This window comes from Lolium perenne, chromosome 7, assembly GCF_019359855.2.
Source record: "Lolium perenne isolate Kyuss_39 chromosome 7, Kyuss_2.0, whole genome shotgun sequence".
Taxonomy (NCBI): domain Eukaryota; kingdom Viridiplantae; phylum Streptophyta; class Magnoliopsida; order Poales; family Poaceae; genus Lolium; species Lolium perenne.
In genome coordinates, this window is record NC_067250.2 from 324,801,633 (window position 1) to 324,819,198 (window position 17,566).

At 46.4% G+C, this 17,566-nt stretch overlaps 2 protein-coding genes across 2 annotated transcripts; one reads left to right on the forward strand and one right to left on the reverse strand.

Annotated features, from left to right (window-relative positions):
• Positions 1-592: 592 nt before the first annotated feature.
• On the reverse strand, positions 593-10,590 carry LOC127319201 (disease resistance protein RGA5-like). The gene is made up of 2 exons (XM_051349428.1): positions 9,635-10,590; positions 593-3,440 (listed from the first exon to the last, which is right to left on the reverse strand). Exons 1-2 carry the CDS (start codon positions 10,405-10,407, stop codon positions 953-955), a joined length of 3,261 nt encoding a protein of 1,086 aa, XP_051205388.1. The 5' UTR covers positions 10,408-10,590; the 3' UTR covers positions 593-952.
• A 531-nt stretch (positions 10,591-11,121) lies between these two features.
• Positions 11,122-16,125, forward strand: LOC127319230 (disease resistance protein RGA4). The gene is made up of 2 exons (XM_051349466.2): positions 11,122-11,955; positions 13,180-16,125. Exons 1-2 carry the CDS (start codon positions 11,213-11,215, stop codon positions 15,842-15,844), a joined length of 3,408 nt encoding a protein of 1,135 aa, XP_051205426.1. The 5' UTR covers positions 11,122-11,212; the 3' UTR covers positions 15,845-16,125.
• The last annotated feature ends 1,441 nt before the right edge of the window (positions 16,126-17,566 follow it).

The window sequence follows — 17,566 nt, forward strand, 5'->3', positions numbered from 1 at the left end:
TTTTTATTGTAGCACTCTAAGTGATGTAATACTAGTGGAACTGTGTCGATGACTTGGCTAGGTCACCACAGTGGTGTGGTCACTAGTTCTGCTATGGAGATGGTTGTACGCATGCAGTGGTATGCTAGGTCACTACAGTGGCCTGGTCACTAGTTCTGCTATGGAGATGGTTGGACGCATGCAGTGGTATGCTAGGTCACTACAGTGGCCTGGTCACTAGTTCTGCTATGGAGATGGTTGTACGCATGCAGTGGTATGCTAGGTCACTACAGTGGCCTGGTCACTAGTTCTGCTATGGAGATGGTTGTACGCATGCAATCAATATGTCACATTTGGTTATATCGATTAAAACCGAACACCGAACTGAATTGTCAATTGACCGAGTTAATGGCTAATTAAAAACTACAGTATAATTTCGGTGCAATTTCTTATTAACCGAATTATAAGAAAAACAGAAAAAAGAAACAAATTTCCATTTAAAACAAAGTGCATAGGCCTAGTCGTAGGTACAAGAACTGAACCCCGCGAGGAAAGTAGCAAGGACCGAACTTTCTTATAGAAAAAGAAAACTCCAATGTAGTATCGTATTATTTTTTGGCAATGAATAACATACACTCGGCTTATACATTAATAGAAGAGGGAAGTACCATATTATAAGCCTGCTAATAAAAGCTTTCTTTATTACTAGCAATATTACAACTAAACACGTGATATTTCACGGGCGATGATTCTTCATCCATCGTCACTCCTATCGAGCTTAGAGCTCTTGGTTGTTCTTCATCCTATCTTGAGATTGCGCACTGAATTCTACTTTATGTTTCTTGGTCTTTTCAGATACTTTTATGGAGCCGATGAACTCTTGCCCGGCCCCTTCATCTTTTCTTCAGATACTCTGCTCTCTGTAACTTGTGTTCCTCGGTGCTCTCGAATACTATTTTTTTTATGGTATGGATTACTTCCCTTTGCCCTTGCGCATCTGGTGTTCCTCTTCTGTGCTCGACTCTAATTTGAATTTGCTGCTGTTATCGGACAAAGATGATATGATCCGACGCAATTTGGGGTGGCCAATTAATTTTCTCCCCGCGTCCTTCATCTTATCGGACAAAGATGATATGATCCGACGCAACTTGCGTTTCTGGACGTTCTCAAATAATTGTTTTTTGGAAGGAGTGTAGTATATCCTTTTGTCCTTCCGCATCGGGTCTTCATGTTCTATTCTCCACTCTTGTGTGGATTTGCCGTCCATCCCAGATACTTGCTCTTCGTGCTCCCGGATCTGGTCATCGTCTTCGAATTGTCCTATGCTCGTCTCCTCGGATAATTGGTTGACAAGTGTCGGTTGCTGTTGTTCCACCGTCCACATCTCATCTTGATTTTCTCTGCTCAATTCTAATGTTGGTTTGGTGGCGATCTCAGATACTTTATATCTGATGGCAGCTTCCGCGGCCTCCACCTCTGAAACTGTAGCTTCCTCGCAAAAGGTTATGGCATGGACTTGTGTGAGGCGAGTGAGGTGCTCGATGCCAATATCCGGATATGCTTGACCCCGCCGCTTAATTACATGGAAGCCACGCCCAAGCCTTTGGAGCTGCGGCATGGCTCCTTTTTCGAACTGCAGCCCCATCCAGCTATTCTTGACTCTGAACGAAAACACCTTCAGAAATGGAAAGATACCACCCTTGATGATGAACCTTCCTATTACGGAACAATCCATTGCAAGGAATGTGAGAAGGACCAGATTGGTCAAGCCCTCGAGTACAATGAAATCTTCTGCATTTGCTTCATAAAGATAAATATCCAGTTCGGTGAGGCTGGCAAGTGAGCCCATGTTAGGTGTAATTCGCGAGCCATTGGAGTAATAGATGGTGAGAGAAAATCTTCGGGGCTCAAATTTCGTTTCTAGCGGAGCTGTTACCTTCTCCCATGAATCCACCAGTATGGGAATCGCTTCAGAACCTTGATACCCATAATCAAGGTCTAGGAATTGGACCTTGGACTTTACAACCTCGTCCAGAAATGACACGAGGTCGGTTTCTGTTGGAACTGATGTTCTCATAGATACGCCGAGCGTCCTGATCTGCTCAGATTTCCTCAGCAGCTCTACCACATTACCAAGTGAGCTGCTACTCTCAACATTAATGAACGGTGCTCGTTCTAATTTCGGCATCTCCCAAATATTCGTGGCATCTACTTCAACCAGTAGATGCCTCAACTTTCGCAATTTAACTGCAGATGCTGGAAAAGTTACGAGCCCAATATGCCCCCTCAAATCTAGGGTCTCCAACTGCTCCAGTTTTCCAATGTCCTCTGGTAGCACATATATACTAGTCCCTGCGAGCCCCAAGTATCTCAGTAGAACCAATCCTCCAATGCCTTCCAGATGATGTTTTTCTAAATTCTTTGTATCTCCTAGGTCCAGCACTCGCAGAAGTTTGAAAGCCAAAATACTATTGATAGGAACTTCTAGAGCCTTAGTAGGACGCATCTCTTCACCATGCGCATAAACCCAAGGCAAACGCTGAGAATATGGAGGACCGACCTTCCTTTCGGCATCCCTGAAGACTGTGAGGGATCGCATCCTTGACAGGTTCACGCTGCTTGTGGACAAGGTGTCAACTTCGTCTTCATTATGGCAGTCCAGCGAGAACCGTCGAATTGTGTCACATGGAAATGGAACACAAATCAATTCTGCAGCTGTCATGGCAAAATTTTCTTCTCTCGACAAGGATCTGATGAAATCAAGAATTAAAGTATGAACAGTACATCCCACTGCCTGGTGACAACTAAGGTGGAAAACCGGCTGAATCAGTCTTCTACTAATAAGCTCATTGAAGTACCTCTCCCCTGTTACCAAAGAGAACTCTTTATCTATTCTTACGATAATTCCTTCTGCGTCCCATAGCAGTATCAAGCGATCTTTCTGGATAGTATAGTTTTCTGGAAAAACACTCAGGTACATAATGCAAGACCTCAAAGGAAGAGATAGATCAGCATAACTCATTTGTAATATCTTGTTCATTCCTTCACAGGGTGAATACTGCTTCAGTGATGAAATAATAGATTCCCCGAGCATCTTCAGTTCTGCCGGTGCCTCGGATTTCCTGGCTAATAATAAGCCGGCTGCAACAGTTATGGCCAATGGCATGGCCAATGGCATTCCATCAGCCAGTTTCAACATGTAACAAGAATGTTCTTCAAAACCAGCCCACTTTTCTTCGTCTTGAAGATTTAATGTTTTACTAAGAAATAAGATTTTGGACTTCTCCTTGCTAAGTGCCTCCATGTGGTATACAAGATCATTTGGATAGCTAGAACAATACATGCCTACATCCGTGATGCAAGTTGTTGTCAAAACCCTACTTCCACGATTATTTGGCAACACACAATTGATAACATTCCATGCCCATGTACTCCATATGCCATCGACTAGGATGAAGTACCTAACATATAGATGTACAAATAAAGTAAGTATCTATCAGCTACTATATATAATCAATTCAAATTAATACATGATTTCAAAATACGTAAAATGCATTAAAATGAACAAAAAAGATTCCACAAAGACAACTATAATGAATCATATTGTACAACAACTACAACAAAGTTAGTAAGAAAAATCTCTACTACAACCTATTTGGCAACAAATGAATTTAGTGGTACGTCCTCAAATTTTGATCCTCAAAACTGTGTTGTACATAGAACCTAGCATTATTGTTATGCGCGAAGTTGGTATAACATTTTTTATTCGATAAAAAGTTGGCATATTTAAATGCCTCATTTCTAGTGCATAGTATTCAGATAAGATAAAAGTAGAACCATAGTATCCATTTAGCGTTTTTCCAAAAATATGGAAAGTTGCAGTCATACCTTACCCAAAAAAGAGGAAAACAACTCAAACATGATTCGAGGGAGGAAAACTATAACTTAAAACTATAGGTAAATACGGATATACTGGCTATTAGCTGTTTTTCTCATTTAGTCTATATAAATGGTATAGCCGTAGCGGGAGGTCTTCCAAAAAGCTATACCCGCATATTCAAAACTTTGAGTACAACAGTAAGGAACTTCCTGGGCCAATTGCGTGCTGGACTGGTCCTAAGGTACTAGCAAATTTTTATCAACAACCAATATGGCCGTACATGAATATGGCAAGTCCCCAGTTTTTATCCTCGGAACGGTTTTCTATGTAATATTTAGCATTGTCCTTATGTTCTTAGTTGGCATAAATTGCACGAATCCTAGTGTATTGCGTCCTATAGTGTAAAGAACTAGCAGAGTTGACTGGTTGCAAGAGCATCTCTAACCGATCCCTTCTAAAGCTTTAGAGGAGTAAAAATCGGCCAAAATCTCACCTACCTGATCCCTTAAACAGTTAGAGGGTAAAGATTGTAAGAGTCGGTCCTCAACACCGACCCAACTCCCCTAAAAATATTCAACCGCCCCACCAGCTGAGTATATCCCCCCCCCCTCCCCCGGCGTCCGTCGGCGACACCCCAACTCTGGCCGGAATTTAACCGGAGATCTTTTTCGCAACCCCGTCGGGCCTTCACGCTGGCTCTATGCGACCGCTGCGCCCAAGGTTTTGTCAACGTACAATCTCTCCTCTCAAGAAAGCAAAGCTTTAAAGATAGTATTGCATATCAGCGTCAGGCCAAAAACGTTTCGCTCTCGCTCGGGTCGTCCCCCACGGGCGACGACCGGGCGAACCCTAAGCCCCCGCGCCCCCACCCATCTTCCGCACCTCCTCCTCCCCCCCCCCCCCCCCCCCGGGCAAAGGCCGCGCGGTGCCGCTGCCGGCGTGCCTTTCCTTAGCCTCTCGTTTTTGGCTCTGTGCGGGGCAGTAGCGGATGGCGGCGGTGCTTCTCAGGGCTCCTCGGGATCGGTCTGGAGGCGGCGGTGAGACTTGACGATGGCGGTTCAAGGCGGAGTGGCGGGCTAGCGCGGCGTGCGGCGGAGGGCGGCTGCTGCTGGCGACGCGGCCCAGATTGGGGTTAGGCGGGCCCCGATCTGGGCCAGAAGGGCCTCATCCTGGGCCAAAAGGGCCTAGGTGGGGCCAACGCCGGTGGGCTCCCTCTAGGCTACACCGCAGCTGGTACCAGATCTGGGCTAGGTGGGCCCGGATCCGGTGGCCCTTGGTTGTACAGCTGTGCGGTTCCTCCTCCGGGAGGGTCGAGGTGATGCTCTTGCTGCGTGCAGTGGCGAGTTCTTGGATGCCGAAAAAGTGATCGGCTTGACCAGAGGCATGGTGACGTCAGTTTTGGCGCGGCTATGTCCCCGGGCGTGGCGGTGAGGGTGCTTCTTGTTGGATATGGTGCCCTAGAGGCAATAATAAAGAGTATTTATTATTATATATCAATAGTTCATAATAAGTTTTATGGCATGCTATAACTATATCAATCGAAAACATTGGTACACGTGTGGTATGTAAACAAACCAGAGTTCCTAGCAAGCTTTATGCGAACTAGCTCATTGTGGTCAACAGATGATCGATGTTTCCCGATCATGGACATATAAGTCAATTGGCAATGGGATCATATCATTGGGTAAATGATATGATGAACATTCCCAACATATGTATTGCAATGTGATCCAATCACAAAGTCCAGCGTTGCGATACTAACATAAATGGTGTAACCTAATCCTTAGACCGTGAGACCATATCTAATCACTGCCACCGGCGGCTGCTTAGACATCATCAATCACCACACCATAACAGGGTGATAATAAAGGTGGTGCTCAGGTATTCCAAAGAGATGTGTTGAGGCGTATGTGTCAATAACGGGATTTGTTCATCTGCATGACGGAAGATACTCTGGGCCTACTCGGTGAGATTACATCCAAGTTGCAACACATGACTAGGTCATGAGGATGGAATCACACGTGAACGAGTTGAATAGCCTTGTTGGTAACGAGATCGAACTAGGTATGATGATAACGATGATCACATCTCTAACAAGTCTTGTATCGAAGTAACAAAGGGAATATGACTCGGCATTTGCGGTTCAACGACTTTATATTCGTAGAGCACACATGGATCATTATGGTTCTCCAGAACCCCTGGTGATCATTGATCGAAGAGGCATCTCGATCATGTATATGTCGTTCTCGAACCGTAGGGAAATACACTTAAGGGTTCAACGAAACTTAAGATTGTTTTGGATTCATTGGAAACGCCGGATAATAGAGAAGAGAAAACCGGAAAGGGTTCCGAGAGAATCTGAAGAATGTTCGGAGTGGTTCGAGAGGTGTCTCGAATCATCGGGAATTAAATAATATGTAGTATATATTAATTAAGATAATTAATATTTAATTATATATTTATTTAATATTAAAAGGTGCAGCCCACCTTAATGGGCCCCTCCCGGAGGGGAGCCCATTAAGTGGCCAGCCACCCCATGGGTTTATGGGGGCGGCTAGGTTTTTTTGGAGGTGGGGGGGGGGGGGGAGGGGCGGGCGCATGGGCCCTTGGTGGCCCAGCCAGCCACCCTCCATGGCTCATCCCCAAACCCTAGGGTTTGGGGTGCACCAAACCCCCCTCCCCTCCCTCTATATAAGGTCGAGGCATTGGGAGGAGGAGGACACACAATTAGGGTTGAGAAAAAGGAGATCCCCTTGGGCGCCTCCTCCCCTCTTCCCCCTCTCTCTCTCTCCCATGCATGGTTCCTCGAAGAGCTCCGCACTGAGGGAGTACTCCACCCGGTACGCAGGAGCGCTGTCGAGATCCGGATCCAAAAGATCTACTTCCGCACCTCCGCTGGAACGGAAACGAGAGCATCATTGAGCAATGTATGTGTGCGAAACTACAAGGTGTTGCACTTGCGGCACTTGACGTCGTACCAGGAGGACTTCAACACGACCTTGAGGTCGGCGACGAGTACGACTCACTACTAGGAAAACGCCTATAGCCGCACTATCTACCGCCGGCGCACCAAATAAGTGGTACGCTAGCGCTATTTACCACCGGCGCATCACTTATTTGGTGCGCCGGTGGTACCTATCTACCGCCGGCGTACCAGCGTTTTCCTGCGCCAGAGATAAGTGTTGTCCTAATTACAAGCAATACCGTCAGATACTGCGGGCGAACATAAATGTTGCTGCGCCGGCAGTAGATTGGCAGTGCTGGTGTACCACAATAATGCTGCGGTATGCAGTCACAGCAGTCACGGGTGTGCCCACTAAAGATGCCTCATCATCCAGCCGCACGTTAGAAAGATCCAATGGCTGCAAACATCTGAAAGAAACACAAATCCGTGTGCTTGCTTGTTATTGGTCGGTTGACCAATCTTCCTGACAGCGCACATGCGCACATACGCTGCTCCCTCCTCTCTCTCCTCTCACCTGCCTTGGGGATTGGAGTGTATAATATGTAGTGTTTTGGGTGAAAACAAGTGTTTCGGGTGGCTACTGGTTTGGTAGGGCATGATTCTCTAGCTATTCAGGGCCAGGTAACGATCAGGAGCGAGCAAAAAACTGGATCTGTGAGTCCGATACTTCTTTGCCCTATTTCCCCGCCCACACGCCGCCCCCTCATCGTCTCTAGCTTTCTCTTTGGGATGGCCCGCAGCAGCTCGTACAGCATGATAATGCCACTGTGCCCGCAGCATCACACATGCAGTAAAACTTCAGCCTTATTTGACAGCACGCTCGCCAGAAAAAACGCGAGGGGTGCCTAGCGTTTTTATTCACACGTGTATTAGCAGGTTTTGTACAAATACTTGGAGCTGAAACACTTTCAAACCGGTACAAACCCGGCCGGCCGAACAGTTCAGTACGTGTTTACAAGAGTCTTTGGCTGGTCCAGGGAAATCATTACACTTTAATCCCCTCCAAAACCTGTGTGCCGAACGGGGCCTTAGGTGCCATGGAAAATCACTTTTCCTCGCTCCAGCTGCTAGCATCCAGGGGGCGATTTACACAAAAATAACCCTTTTGCGTAAGAATTGCACGAAACGACCCTCCGACCAAACTATTTCACGCTTCTAACCCTTTTGTGTGGCGCTCGAGCCCGCCAGCCGACAATGTGTGGCGCCGCTCCCACGGGCGTCACATAGACAGGTGTGTTCGCAAGGGCGTCACACAAAAGGGTTAGAGGCGTGAAATAGTTTGGCCGGAGGGTCATTTCGTGTGTTCTTTCCCACAAAGAGTTATTTTTGTGTAAATCGCCGCATCTAGGCCGCTCCGCTCCGCCAAGTGCGGTCAAGGGATGCAGCGCTCCACCAGCCGCCGTGCCGCTCGACCAAGCTCCACCGGCTGCCGCCCCTGCTCAACCAATCCGTCCCGGCGCACGCCTCAATGCAAAGATCCACCGGCCACCGCCCCGCTCCGCCAAGTGCGACCAAGGGCGCGCAGGAGCGGGCAAGCACCGCCCACACGCAGAGCTCCACCGGCCGTCGCCTCGCTCGACACAGGCCCACCTCCGCGCGCGCAAGCACACCCGCCGCACGGGCCTTGCCCCGGTCACCGGAACGCTCGCACGCGCCCACCGCCTGGCCCGTCGCGCGCAAGCCAGAGCAGCGTGACCGCGTTCCTCGATTCGTGTGCATCCGCCCACGCCCAACGCCTGGCCTCGCTATAGAGCAGCCTGACCGCGTTGATTTTTTTTTATTTCCAAAACATATTACTACCGGCGCACCCAACCCACTGCGCCGGTGCTAGGTCTATATACCCACTGGCGGAGCTTAGTGTAAGTCAGGGGGGGCCGCCGCCCCCCCCAGCTTTTTGCAAAGTTCTGAAGAATTTTTTTTAGGGAGTGTTTAGATGCAGAAAAATTAGCATTTCGCCCCTCCAAACATTGATATTTTATCTTTCGCCCCCCCTGATTTTTGGTGAAGCTCCGCCACTGTATATACCGCTGGCGAACATCAAGGTGCGCCGGTAGTGGTCATATATCACCGGCGTGTTGCCACCGGCGGGCTCTGGTGCGCCGGCGGTAGCTAAAATAGGTGCGCCAGCAGTAGGCTTTTTCCTAGTAGTGACTACATCAACCACGTTCTAGCGGAACGTTAACCGCTTTCGGTCTACGAGTGTACATCACCGAAACCATCTCCGTTACCGCATTACTCCTAGATATATCTAGGCAACCAGGTTGCGTTAGTTAGAATTTTTTTGTTTTCTGCTACGAAACCCTACACTTCTTTGCGGTGGTGTGTGGTCTTGGCCGGGGCTGTCTTGCGAGGAGTGAGGTTGCGGCGACGCCATTCATGGCATATGGAGCACATGGCGGCTCAATGGCGGCATGGGTAGGTCTAGCACGGAGTTGCAGGTGGATGACGGCGTGTTGCCACCGGCGGGCTCGGCCGTTGCGGCTTTGTTTATAGAGCGGGGTGAAAGTCTACTTCGAGAGAAGTGTCTAAACTGGACAATTTGCAGCACTTGTGCGACCTATCTGCTCCAAACTTACATTCACCTTCAAGCTTGGCCCTGAATACTTAGGGTAAGTATGGATCAACATATTATCTTAAAACAGGTACCATACAATTTGAAATATGCAAGTTAAAGTAAAAAAAGAAAAAAGAAACAACGAATAATGAACCTGATAATTGTGTATAGAACTATAGTATTTTCACTATTAATTGCAACATTGGAGCAGCATCGATGCATTTACAATGTTACGCTGTAAATGCAAATAAAGTACCTTTTTGTGCAGAGGTATTCCCAGAGCTCAGTGATAATTTCTTGCACATCTACAACCCTCCAATGCTGCCACTTCTTACTGACAGGGTTCAGTTGACGGAGTATATCCTTTAGTATCATTGTCATGGAAGTTCTTCTGCCAACATAGACGAAAGCTTGGCACTCAAACTGCCGACGAAGTAAAAGCTTTGAATAGATCTGCTTGGCAAGAGTAGTCTTACCAAGACCTTCCATTCCGACGATAGATACGACCTTTCGCATCTCGTCCTTGCCGTCAGTCAGATGCTGGATAAGCTCGTCTCTTGGTCCGTCGAGAAGACCATGGCAAGGTTTCTCCTCGACAAGCAGCCAAGAGTTGATGTCGATGTTGATGTTGCTGGTCTGGCTGGTTGCCACGCCAGCAACATCAGGCTCCGTGGGCACTACCTTGAGAAGATCGTAATACCATGTGAAGCGCTCACGCGCTTCTTTGATCTCAGTCATGAAATTTCTGATATCTTCCATGTCCGATGGAACCAGCATGTTGGTCACCGGCTTCTGATCGATCCAGTCTTCAATCTCGAAGACGAGCTCCCTGACTTGCTTCATACACACCTTGGGCAAGGCAAGGTTGTGAAAGAAATCCTCCTTAAGACTTAGCACAGCCTTCTTGAATTCTTGAGCCAGGTCGGAGAACTCTTCAGTTGCATTGGAATAATTCTCCATTTTGGCGACCTTGTCGATGAGGGTGTTCATTGTCTCTGCCGAATAGCACACCATCGGTAGACTCTCCATGATCTAAAATCTTGATCTCTATCTCTCTTGGCCTCTATTTTTCTTCCTGTCTCTAGATCTCTCTAGGTCTCGGGTGTGTGTATCTGTGGCTGTATGGGGGGCTGCGCGCTATAGTTATTCATGGATCTATAGTGATTCTCGTGTGGTGACGAAGTCACATGTGCCAGTTGTATTGGTAGTTGGAAAATTTGCAGCGGCGGGTACATTACGGTCCTGGATACTTTCTAAGATGATCCTCTATATATGATATATTTAAGTGCGGGTACATTACGGTCCTGGATGAAAACTCTCCAATCACTTTTGCTGTCTGGGTCATGGTTTATCAAAGAATCGCATCTAAGGACTAGCTTTACCCGCAAAATTCCTTTTGAAAAGGAAAACACCTGGACGTCTGAATCGATTAATAAATGCAGCCATATTTATTGCATATAAGTGTTTTGATTTTTATAGACACTTTGAGTTGCAATGAATTTAATATGTAAACTATGGTTCTCATTGATGATATAGATTTCACTATTAAAACCCAAATAACATAGTTTATGTGCTCCTAAAGTCATGAAATTATATTTGAACAAAGTGTCTAAAGACATAATTTTTATGACACGTGTATTATTGGTCAAATTGATGGTTAAAATTAAACCATCTCAAATAAAAAATGCTTAGAATATTGTGATTGGCGACTATTCTCATCTCCTTATATATGGAGTATATCGATCCTCTCTCCTGTTGGATGTACATCCTGTACGCTTGATGCAAGTCTTCTCCACATTAGGCTGTAAGAGGGAGAGGCGCGGAGTGGGCAGCAATGGAGGTCATGCGCACCATCGGGAGTGTAATGGGGTCTATCAAGATGCTGGTGGACCTCATAGGGAAAAACAGAGAGCTTGCCGGGGAGGTAGCCATTGGCCTCAAGTCCATGAACAAGGATTTCGAGTTGATACGCACAGTGCGCTTACAGGGGAAGCAGAACCAGCTGCAACTGACAGCAGGAATGGAATTGCTGCTGCAGGAGCTGGCTTATGATATCGATGACTTCATACAAGGTCTCTGGGTTCCCGGACCATTTGGCTCTTTCATCCTCTCAGCGATTGGGGCAGATTCTCGTCCTCTACTTATTCAGCGCATCAGTGAGTTCAAGGAGAGTATGAAGAAGTTGAAAGATGAGCTGCCAAACAGCTTTGAAGCGATACCGGCCGGCCCGTCGTCCTCCGTTGGATCTGCTATTCCTTATGCTCGAGAGAAGGATCTGGTTGGCATCGAGGGACCCAAAAAGGAGATTGCGGAGCTGCTCTCCCCACGGATTGAGCCCCATCGTGGGAGATTAAGCGTGATCTCCATCGTGGGATGTAGCGGCTCCGGAAAGACTGCCCTCGCAAGGGCACTCTACGAAGACGATGCTATCACCAAGGATTTCAATTTCAAGTCATGGGTTGTGGCATCTGACCTCAGCTCTGTGGACATTGTAAACAAGATCCGCCATGAAGTTGCTCCCACATCAGCACCTGGAAGTACCACCGAAGCTTTGCATCATTTCCAAAAGGACAAAAGGTATCTCCCTCCACCCCTCTCTCTCGAAAATCTTGTTTATGTCGAATGGTTTTGCCTGCATACGTGATTCCGTATCATCTTTAGATGGTCTACATCTTTTTAGTGGCGCCAATGTCCTAAATTCTGTTTGTGTAAAATTCACATTCGGTTCAGAAAACACTACTACCTCCGCTTTGAAATCTTCAAAATCTAAGTCTTACAGATTTTTACATACTTCATAAGGTTTGACCAAGGTTAATGAGGAAATATCAACATCCAAAATACCAAATAAATACTAGCAGAACCTTTTTTCCAAGGTTATTGAAAAAATATCAACATCCGAAACCAAATAAATATTGGTAGAACCATTTTTTCCCATGATATCGGTTTAATTGAAGAAAGACAGATTACATTGCTCGTCGTTACAGCAAGGAAAACAACTACCACGCGTCGGAAGAACCGCGACACGAGAAAATAGACTACTCGCTACTCACCCACCAATCTACCTGTACATAAAAAAACTACATTTTTTTTCCATGTGAAGCATCAAAATGCTCCGGTTCCACTATCAGCATTAATGGAACAGAGTTTTTGTTACAGTCCACCCCCAGGGGCAAAAGGAAGGCAAAAGAAACAAAACCATAAAACTAAAAGAGAACTGAAACTCCACTCTCAAGTTTAGCCTAGCCACCAAGCAGAGACTAAAAACTCCCGGGGCAAACTACAAATCCAAAACACCACACTACCAGAACACCTAAGTAATCAGTAGCTATACATGTGGAACATGTGGCCTCCATCTCTGGACAGAGAGCAGGCGCTTTTTATTCACTTCTCGTCAATTGCCACTTATTATCATCTTGAGCTTCAGTTCTGAAAGGGTTTGAAGATGATGATCCCCTGTGTGTGACCAGCGCCGTTTCCTGTAGAATTTCATCTCCTCTGATCATCTCAGCTCTATCCTCCTCCTTTTATATGCCTGCCCAGTAGTTCAAAAAAGAACAGGCATAACAGATTAGTTTTGCCAGATATTTTATCAGTTTTTAAAAAAAAAAACATGCTCTGTTTCTTAATTTCCAAATAGCCCAACATAAAGCAGCCTTTTCTACCACATGGAAATGAACTTTTCCTACAAGAAGGCTAGCAATCCACCTGAAATATTGTGTAAAATTACCAGCTTTATCCATGCTGCACAAGTACACATGTCTGTACATGTTCTGATAGGAAGGTGTATATTCAATATGTCAGGTACTTGGTCTTTGTTGATGACGTGCTGCGAGAGACCCCATTGAAGGACATAAAAAATGCATTCAGTGAAAATGTTATGGACAGCAGAATAATTGTGACCACAAAAGTTCCTTGCGTCGCCAGGGACTACAGCTTCGGCAGTTATGAGTACACAATGCAAGGTCTGGACCAAGAAAATTCAAGAAAACTTTTCCGGGTAAAGTTCCGGGGAATGGCTGGCTACACAGAAGAAGATAAGCATCGGTTGGGCAACAATGATGTAGATATCATCATTGATAAATGTGATGGTTTACCAATAGCGCTGATCAGCGCAGCTGAATGTTTGCGTAGAAAAGGACTAAATCCAGAAAGCAGAGATTTTAAACAAGTGAGCCAAGATCTTGGTAAAATCCTGGCATATTGTGATAGCGCCTTTAAAGAATTCCAACAGCAGAATGGAACTGATACGATATTTGCAGAAATGAGAAGGGCACGTGTGGAGCCCTACGAGAACCTGCTTAATCATGGTGAAAAGGAGTGCTTACTTTATGTAAGCATATTTCCCTGTGGCCATCAAATCAACAGCAAGAACCTGGTCAGGAGATTAATAGCTGAAGGATTGGTTCCAGGAGATCCTGATATAGTGAAAGCTTCAGAATCAGTTGTCGGAGATGTCCGTGAGTGTGTCAGGAAATTGATGGACCAGCATATGGTTGAGCCTGTACCGATTCGCAACTACTCCAATGTTGCCAAGAGGTGCCGAGTTCATAGTATCATGCTGGAGTTTACCATCAAGAAGGCCGTATCCAGAAACTTCGTGAGTCTGATTCACAAGGACCAGCCCCTGCGTAGCACAACTGGCTTAGTGCGTCGACTCAGTGTTCAGTCCAGCCAGCTTGTACAAGGCACCAAACGTCCAAAGGGAATGGATTTGTCTGTTCTCAGGTCCCTAGCAATCTTCAAGAGTAGAATTCTGGATTTCGAGAAATGCAAGCTGGTGAGAGTACTGGACCTCGAAGGTTGCCGCGGGCTTACACGGAAGGATCTTGATAACATATGTGTGTTGCTGTTTCTGAAGTATCTCAGCCTCAGAAATACTGGCATCCTAGAGCTTCCCCAAAATGTGAAGAAGCTCATGTTCTTAGAGACGCTGGATGCCCGGGACACCAGGGATGCTCGAGACACTCAGGATATAGTGGTGATAAAATTGCCCGTGGAAGTTATCATGCTACCACGATTTACATACCTGTTTGGAAAATTTGAGCTAACCAATATGCACTCGAATAATGTGGAGAAGCTCATAAAGTTTTTTCCCGAAAAGAAAAGTCAACTGCACACTCTTGGTGGAATAGCTGTCCACGAAGAAAAAGGTCTAGAAATTATTCTACTTGCAGTAAAACACGCCACAAATCTGAAAAAAGTTAAGGTATGGTACAGGAACACTCCAAGCAGCACAAGTCCTGTGGCGGTCGGTGGTACACCAGAATCCAGGTTATTCAGGCTAGGTAAGACTCTTTCTAGCTTATTCAGCAAAAGGAAGCTGTCTACAGGACCAGCAGCGAGCCCCACCAGTAATACACATGATCCAGCTCCTGCGACTTCTACACCAGTTGCCAGTGGTACACCAGGTCTTCCGTGTGCAGGGCCAGTAGCTGACTCCAGCAGTAATGCACAAGATCCAGCTCCCAACACTTCTACGCTAGTTGTCGGCCGTTCACCAGTGCTTCCCTCTACAGGGCCATCAGCAGGCTCCAGCAGTAATGGACAGGATCCAACTCCTACGATCTCTACACCAGTAGCCAATGATACACCAAAACTAGTCACTTGTGCTAGTAGACAAAGTATGTTGAAGCAGAAGAAGAATTTTTTCAGCAAAAGGAAGCCATCTGCAGGACCAGCATCAAACCCCAACAGTAATACACATGATCCATCTCCTGCGACTTCTACACCATTAGCAAGTGATACACCAGAACTTATCCAGTGTGTTAGCAGACTGGCTGAGAATCTTAAAGAACATCCGATGACTCTTGAGTCGCTTTCCATTGATTTCAATGGTGTCTCTAATACCTTTCTGAATCTTCTCCGAACTAACAGCACTGTCAATTCCATCAAACTACGTCGAGGACATGGAAGCCTGCCTAGCCCTCTCGAGTTAGGACAGGTATGTAATCTCAAGAAATTGCACCTCTTCTCAACTGGTCTCGAGAGCGCTGAACTGGGAGCCCTGCAGCACTTGAAATGCCTGCAATATCTTAAGCTAGCAGAGGATGGCCATGGGTTATGGGACAGCGTCTTCCACGTGCAAGTTGGTGGATTCATAAGCCTTATCTGGCTGTGCTTCGAGGCCTCAAACTCAAGGCCTCCGCCTCTGAAGATCGACAAAGGGGTGAAGATCCCTCTTGCCTCTCTTCTGCTGCTTTGTAAGGAAAGCAAAGATCTTGAAACAGAAACTCCGGTTCCAAAAAGTCCTCAAAGGGAAACTGAAGATCCTCAAACGAAAACTCCGGTTCCATTATGTCATCAAAGGGAAATCGAAGAAGGACTGCGAGTAGAGGGCATATCACATCTGCAAAAGCTCAACGAGGTGATACTCCACCCTTCTGCTACCGATGCAGTAGTGAAGGCATGGAAAGAAGAAGCAAAGAAACACATAAACATGCCATATGTGGAGAAGCAGCAGGTATGATTTCTCTAGAAATTTGTGGTGCGAGGGACTACCCATGGGTGTACTTGGGAGCTTCCTTTATCTTTCTATACTACTATATTCAGTCTGGACTGATCCATCAGCCCGCGTTTCAATTACTTTCCAACATTTGCATAAAAAAATTGTGAGGCTGCCTATGTATGTTGAGCAGCAAACCTGTAATCCCGAATCAGCGCAATCGTGTGTATGCATAACACAATATTATTCACATTACTACTTTATTTGGATTGCACGCGTTGTACGCTAATGAAGTTGTAATATTACTCCTCCTGCTCCACCGATATGTCCTGGCCCTCCGAATGCTCGCCGGGATTCCGGACGTGGCTTGGGAAGGAATTACGGCGGCGGCGGATTTGGGGATCGGCCAACGTAGAGGATGAGGAGCCCGTCTTTTTTTTTTCAAGGGGACGACGACGAGGAAGTGTCTATGCTTATGGGCCAAGGCCCAGTAGACCCAGCCTGACCGACCAACGGAAGGCCCAGACGCCCAGTAGGTGTAGCGCACCGCAGTGAGCTACGTCGCCGTGCACAGTGCACGTGTTATGAAATCCACATTTTTTTACTCTTTTTTTCCTTTGAAAACGCTGAGGGTGGCGAGGATGGAACCCCCATCCCCCGCCTCCAGAGTTGTTTGATCACACCAAGCGATAGTTGTAGATTGCACGGGCATGTTTGGAAACACCCTTTTCCACGAACAGAGCTCTCGCGTTGCTCGACCTGGGAGACTCGGGAGCAAACCCTAGCGTCGCCGAGGCGTTCCCATCCCTGCTGCCGACCCTCGCCGCCGCTGCCATTGCCGCGTTGGCAGCGGGCCCTATCCCCAAAGGCGGGCAGGGGTCTTCTCACCGTGGCTCGCGCGGGAGAATCAGGTGGCCGGGGCTGTTATAGTGCAGCAGTACCACTGCTGTTACAAGCGATAAACTGGGAAACTGCAGCACAACATTGGCAAAAAAATAAACTGGAAAACTGGGACGGTATGAACGTAGGTGAATGGAGATGAAAACTACAAGTACAAATTATTCAAACAATCTCTTTCTGGAAACAAAATGAAATGATTGTCACTAGTGTTACAAGCGATCTCTGATTACTGATATAACATTTCAGTACGTCCTTGTTGGCGCCCTCTTCAGGATTCATGGTGACCAAATAGCGCCCCACTAGTGTTGGAAGAATCTGTATAGAAGCATCAGATTTTAGAATTCCACCTACGTACTCGTGCAGAGAATAAAAACCAAAAGTGTTTGCATACTTTCAGATCACAAACCTGCATAAATAACTTCCATACTGTCCTTCCCATGATTCTCTAATCTTGACGGATGGCATATTTCCATGTGTTCGGTTTCAACAGCATAGGTCTGTCTGCACAGATTAATGATGTAAGAACATACACTTGGAGGAACATCAGTAAAGCAATGGCAAATTTAGCTTAAAGGAACATTTAAGTTGCTCCAGCTTTCTTCCGTACTACTAGTGATGTTATTATCATTATCTAACTAATATAGTTAATACTCACGAGTAAGTACTCCCTCCGCTCCAAGTTAATTGACGCAGATTTGGCTTGTATCTAGCTAAATTTGAGTCAAATAATTTGGAACGGAGGTAGTACCAGAGAAGGCAAGTGTGGCGTCCTTACTTCCATAATAATGCGCATCCATGTATTCCTTCCGGATGCTTCCCAGACGTTGCTGCAGGCTTCTAGGGAGT

Excerpts from the sequence above, each read along its gene's own strand:
- LOC127319201 (XM_051349428.1), bottom strand. The coding sequence starts at position 10,407 with ATGGAGAGTCTACCGATGGTGTGCTATTCGGCAGAGACAATGAACACC. Across the intron at positions 3,441-9,634 it reads GAATACCTCTGCACAAAAAG|GTACTTCATCCTAGTCGATG; the intron begins GTACTTTATTTG and ends TCTATATGTTAG.
- LOC127319230 (XM_051349466.2), top strand. The coding sequence starts at position 11,213 with ATGGAGGTCATGCGCACCATCGGGAGTGTAATGGGGTCTATCAAGATG. Across the intron at positions 11,956-13,179 it reads CATTTCCAAAAGGACAAAAG|GTACTTGGTCTTTGTTGATG; the intron begins GTATCTCCCTCC and ends TCAATATGTCAG.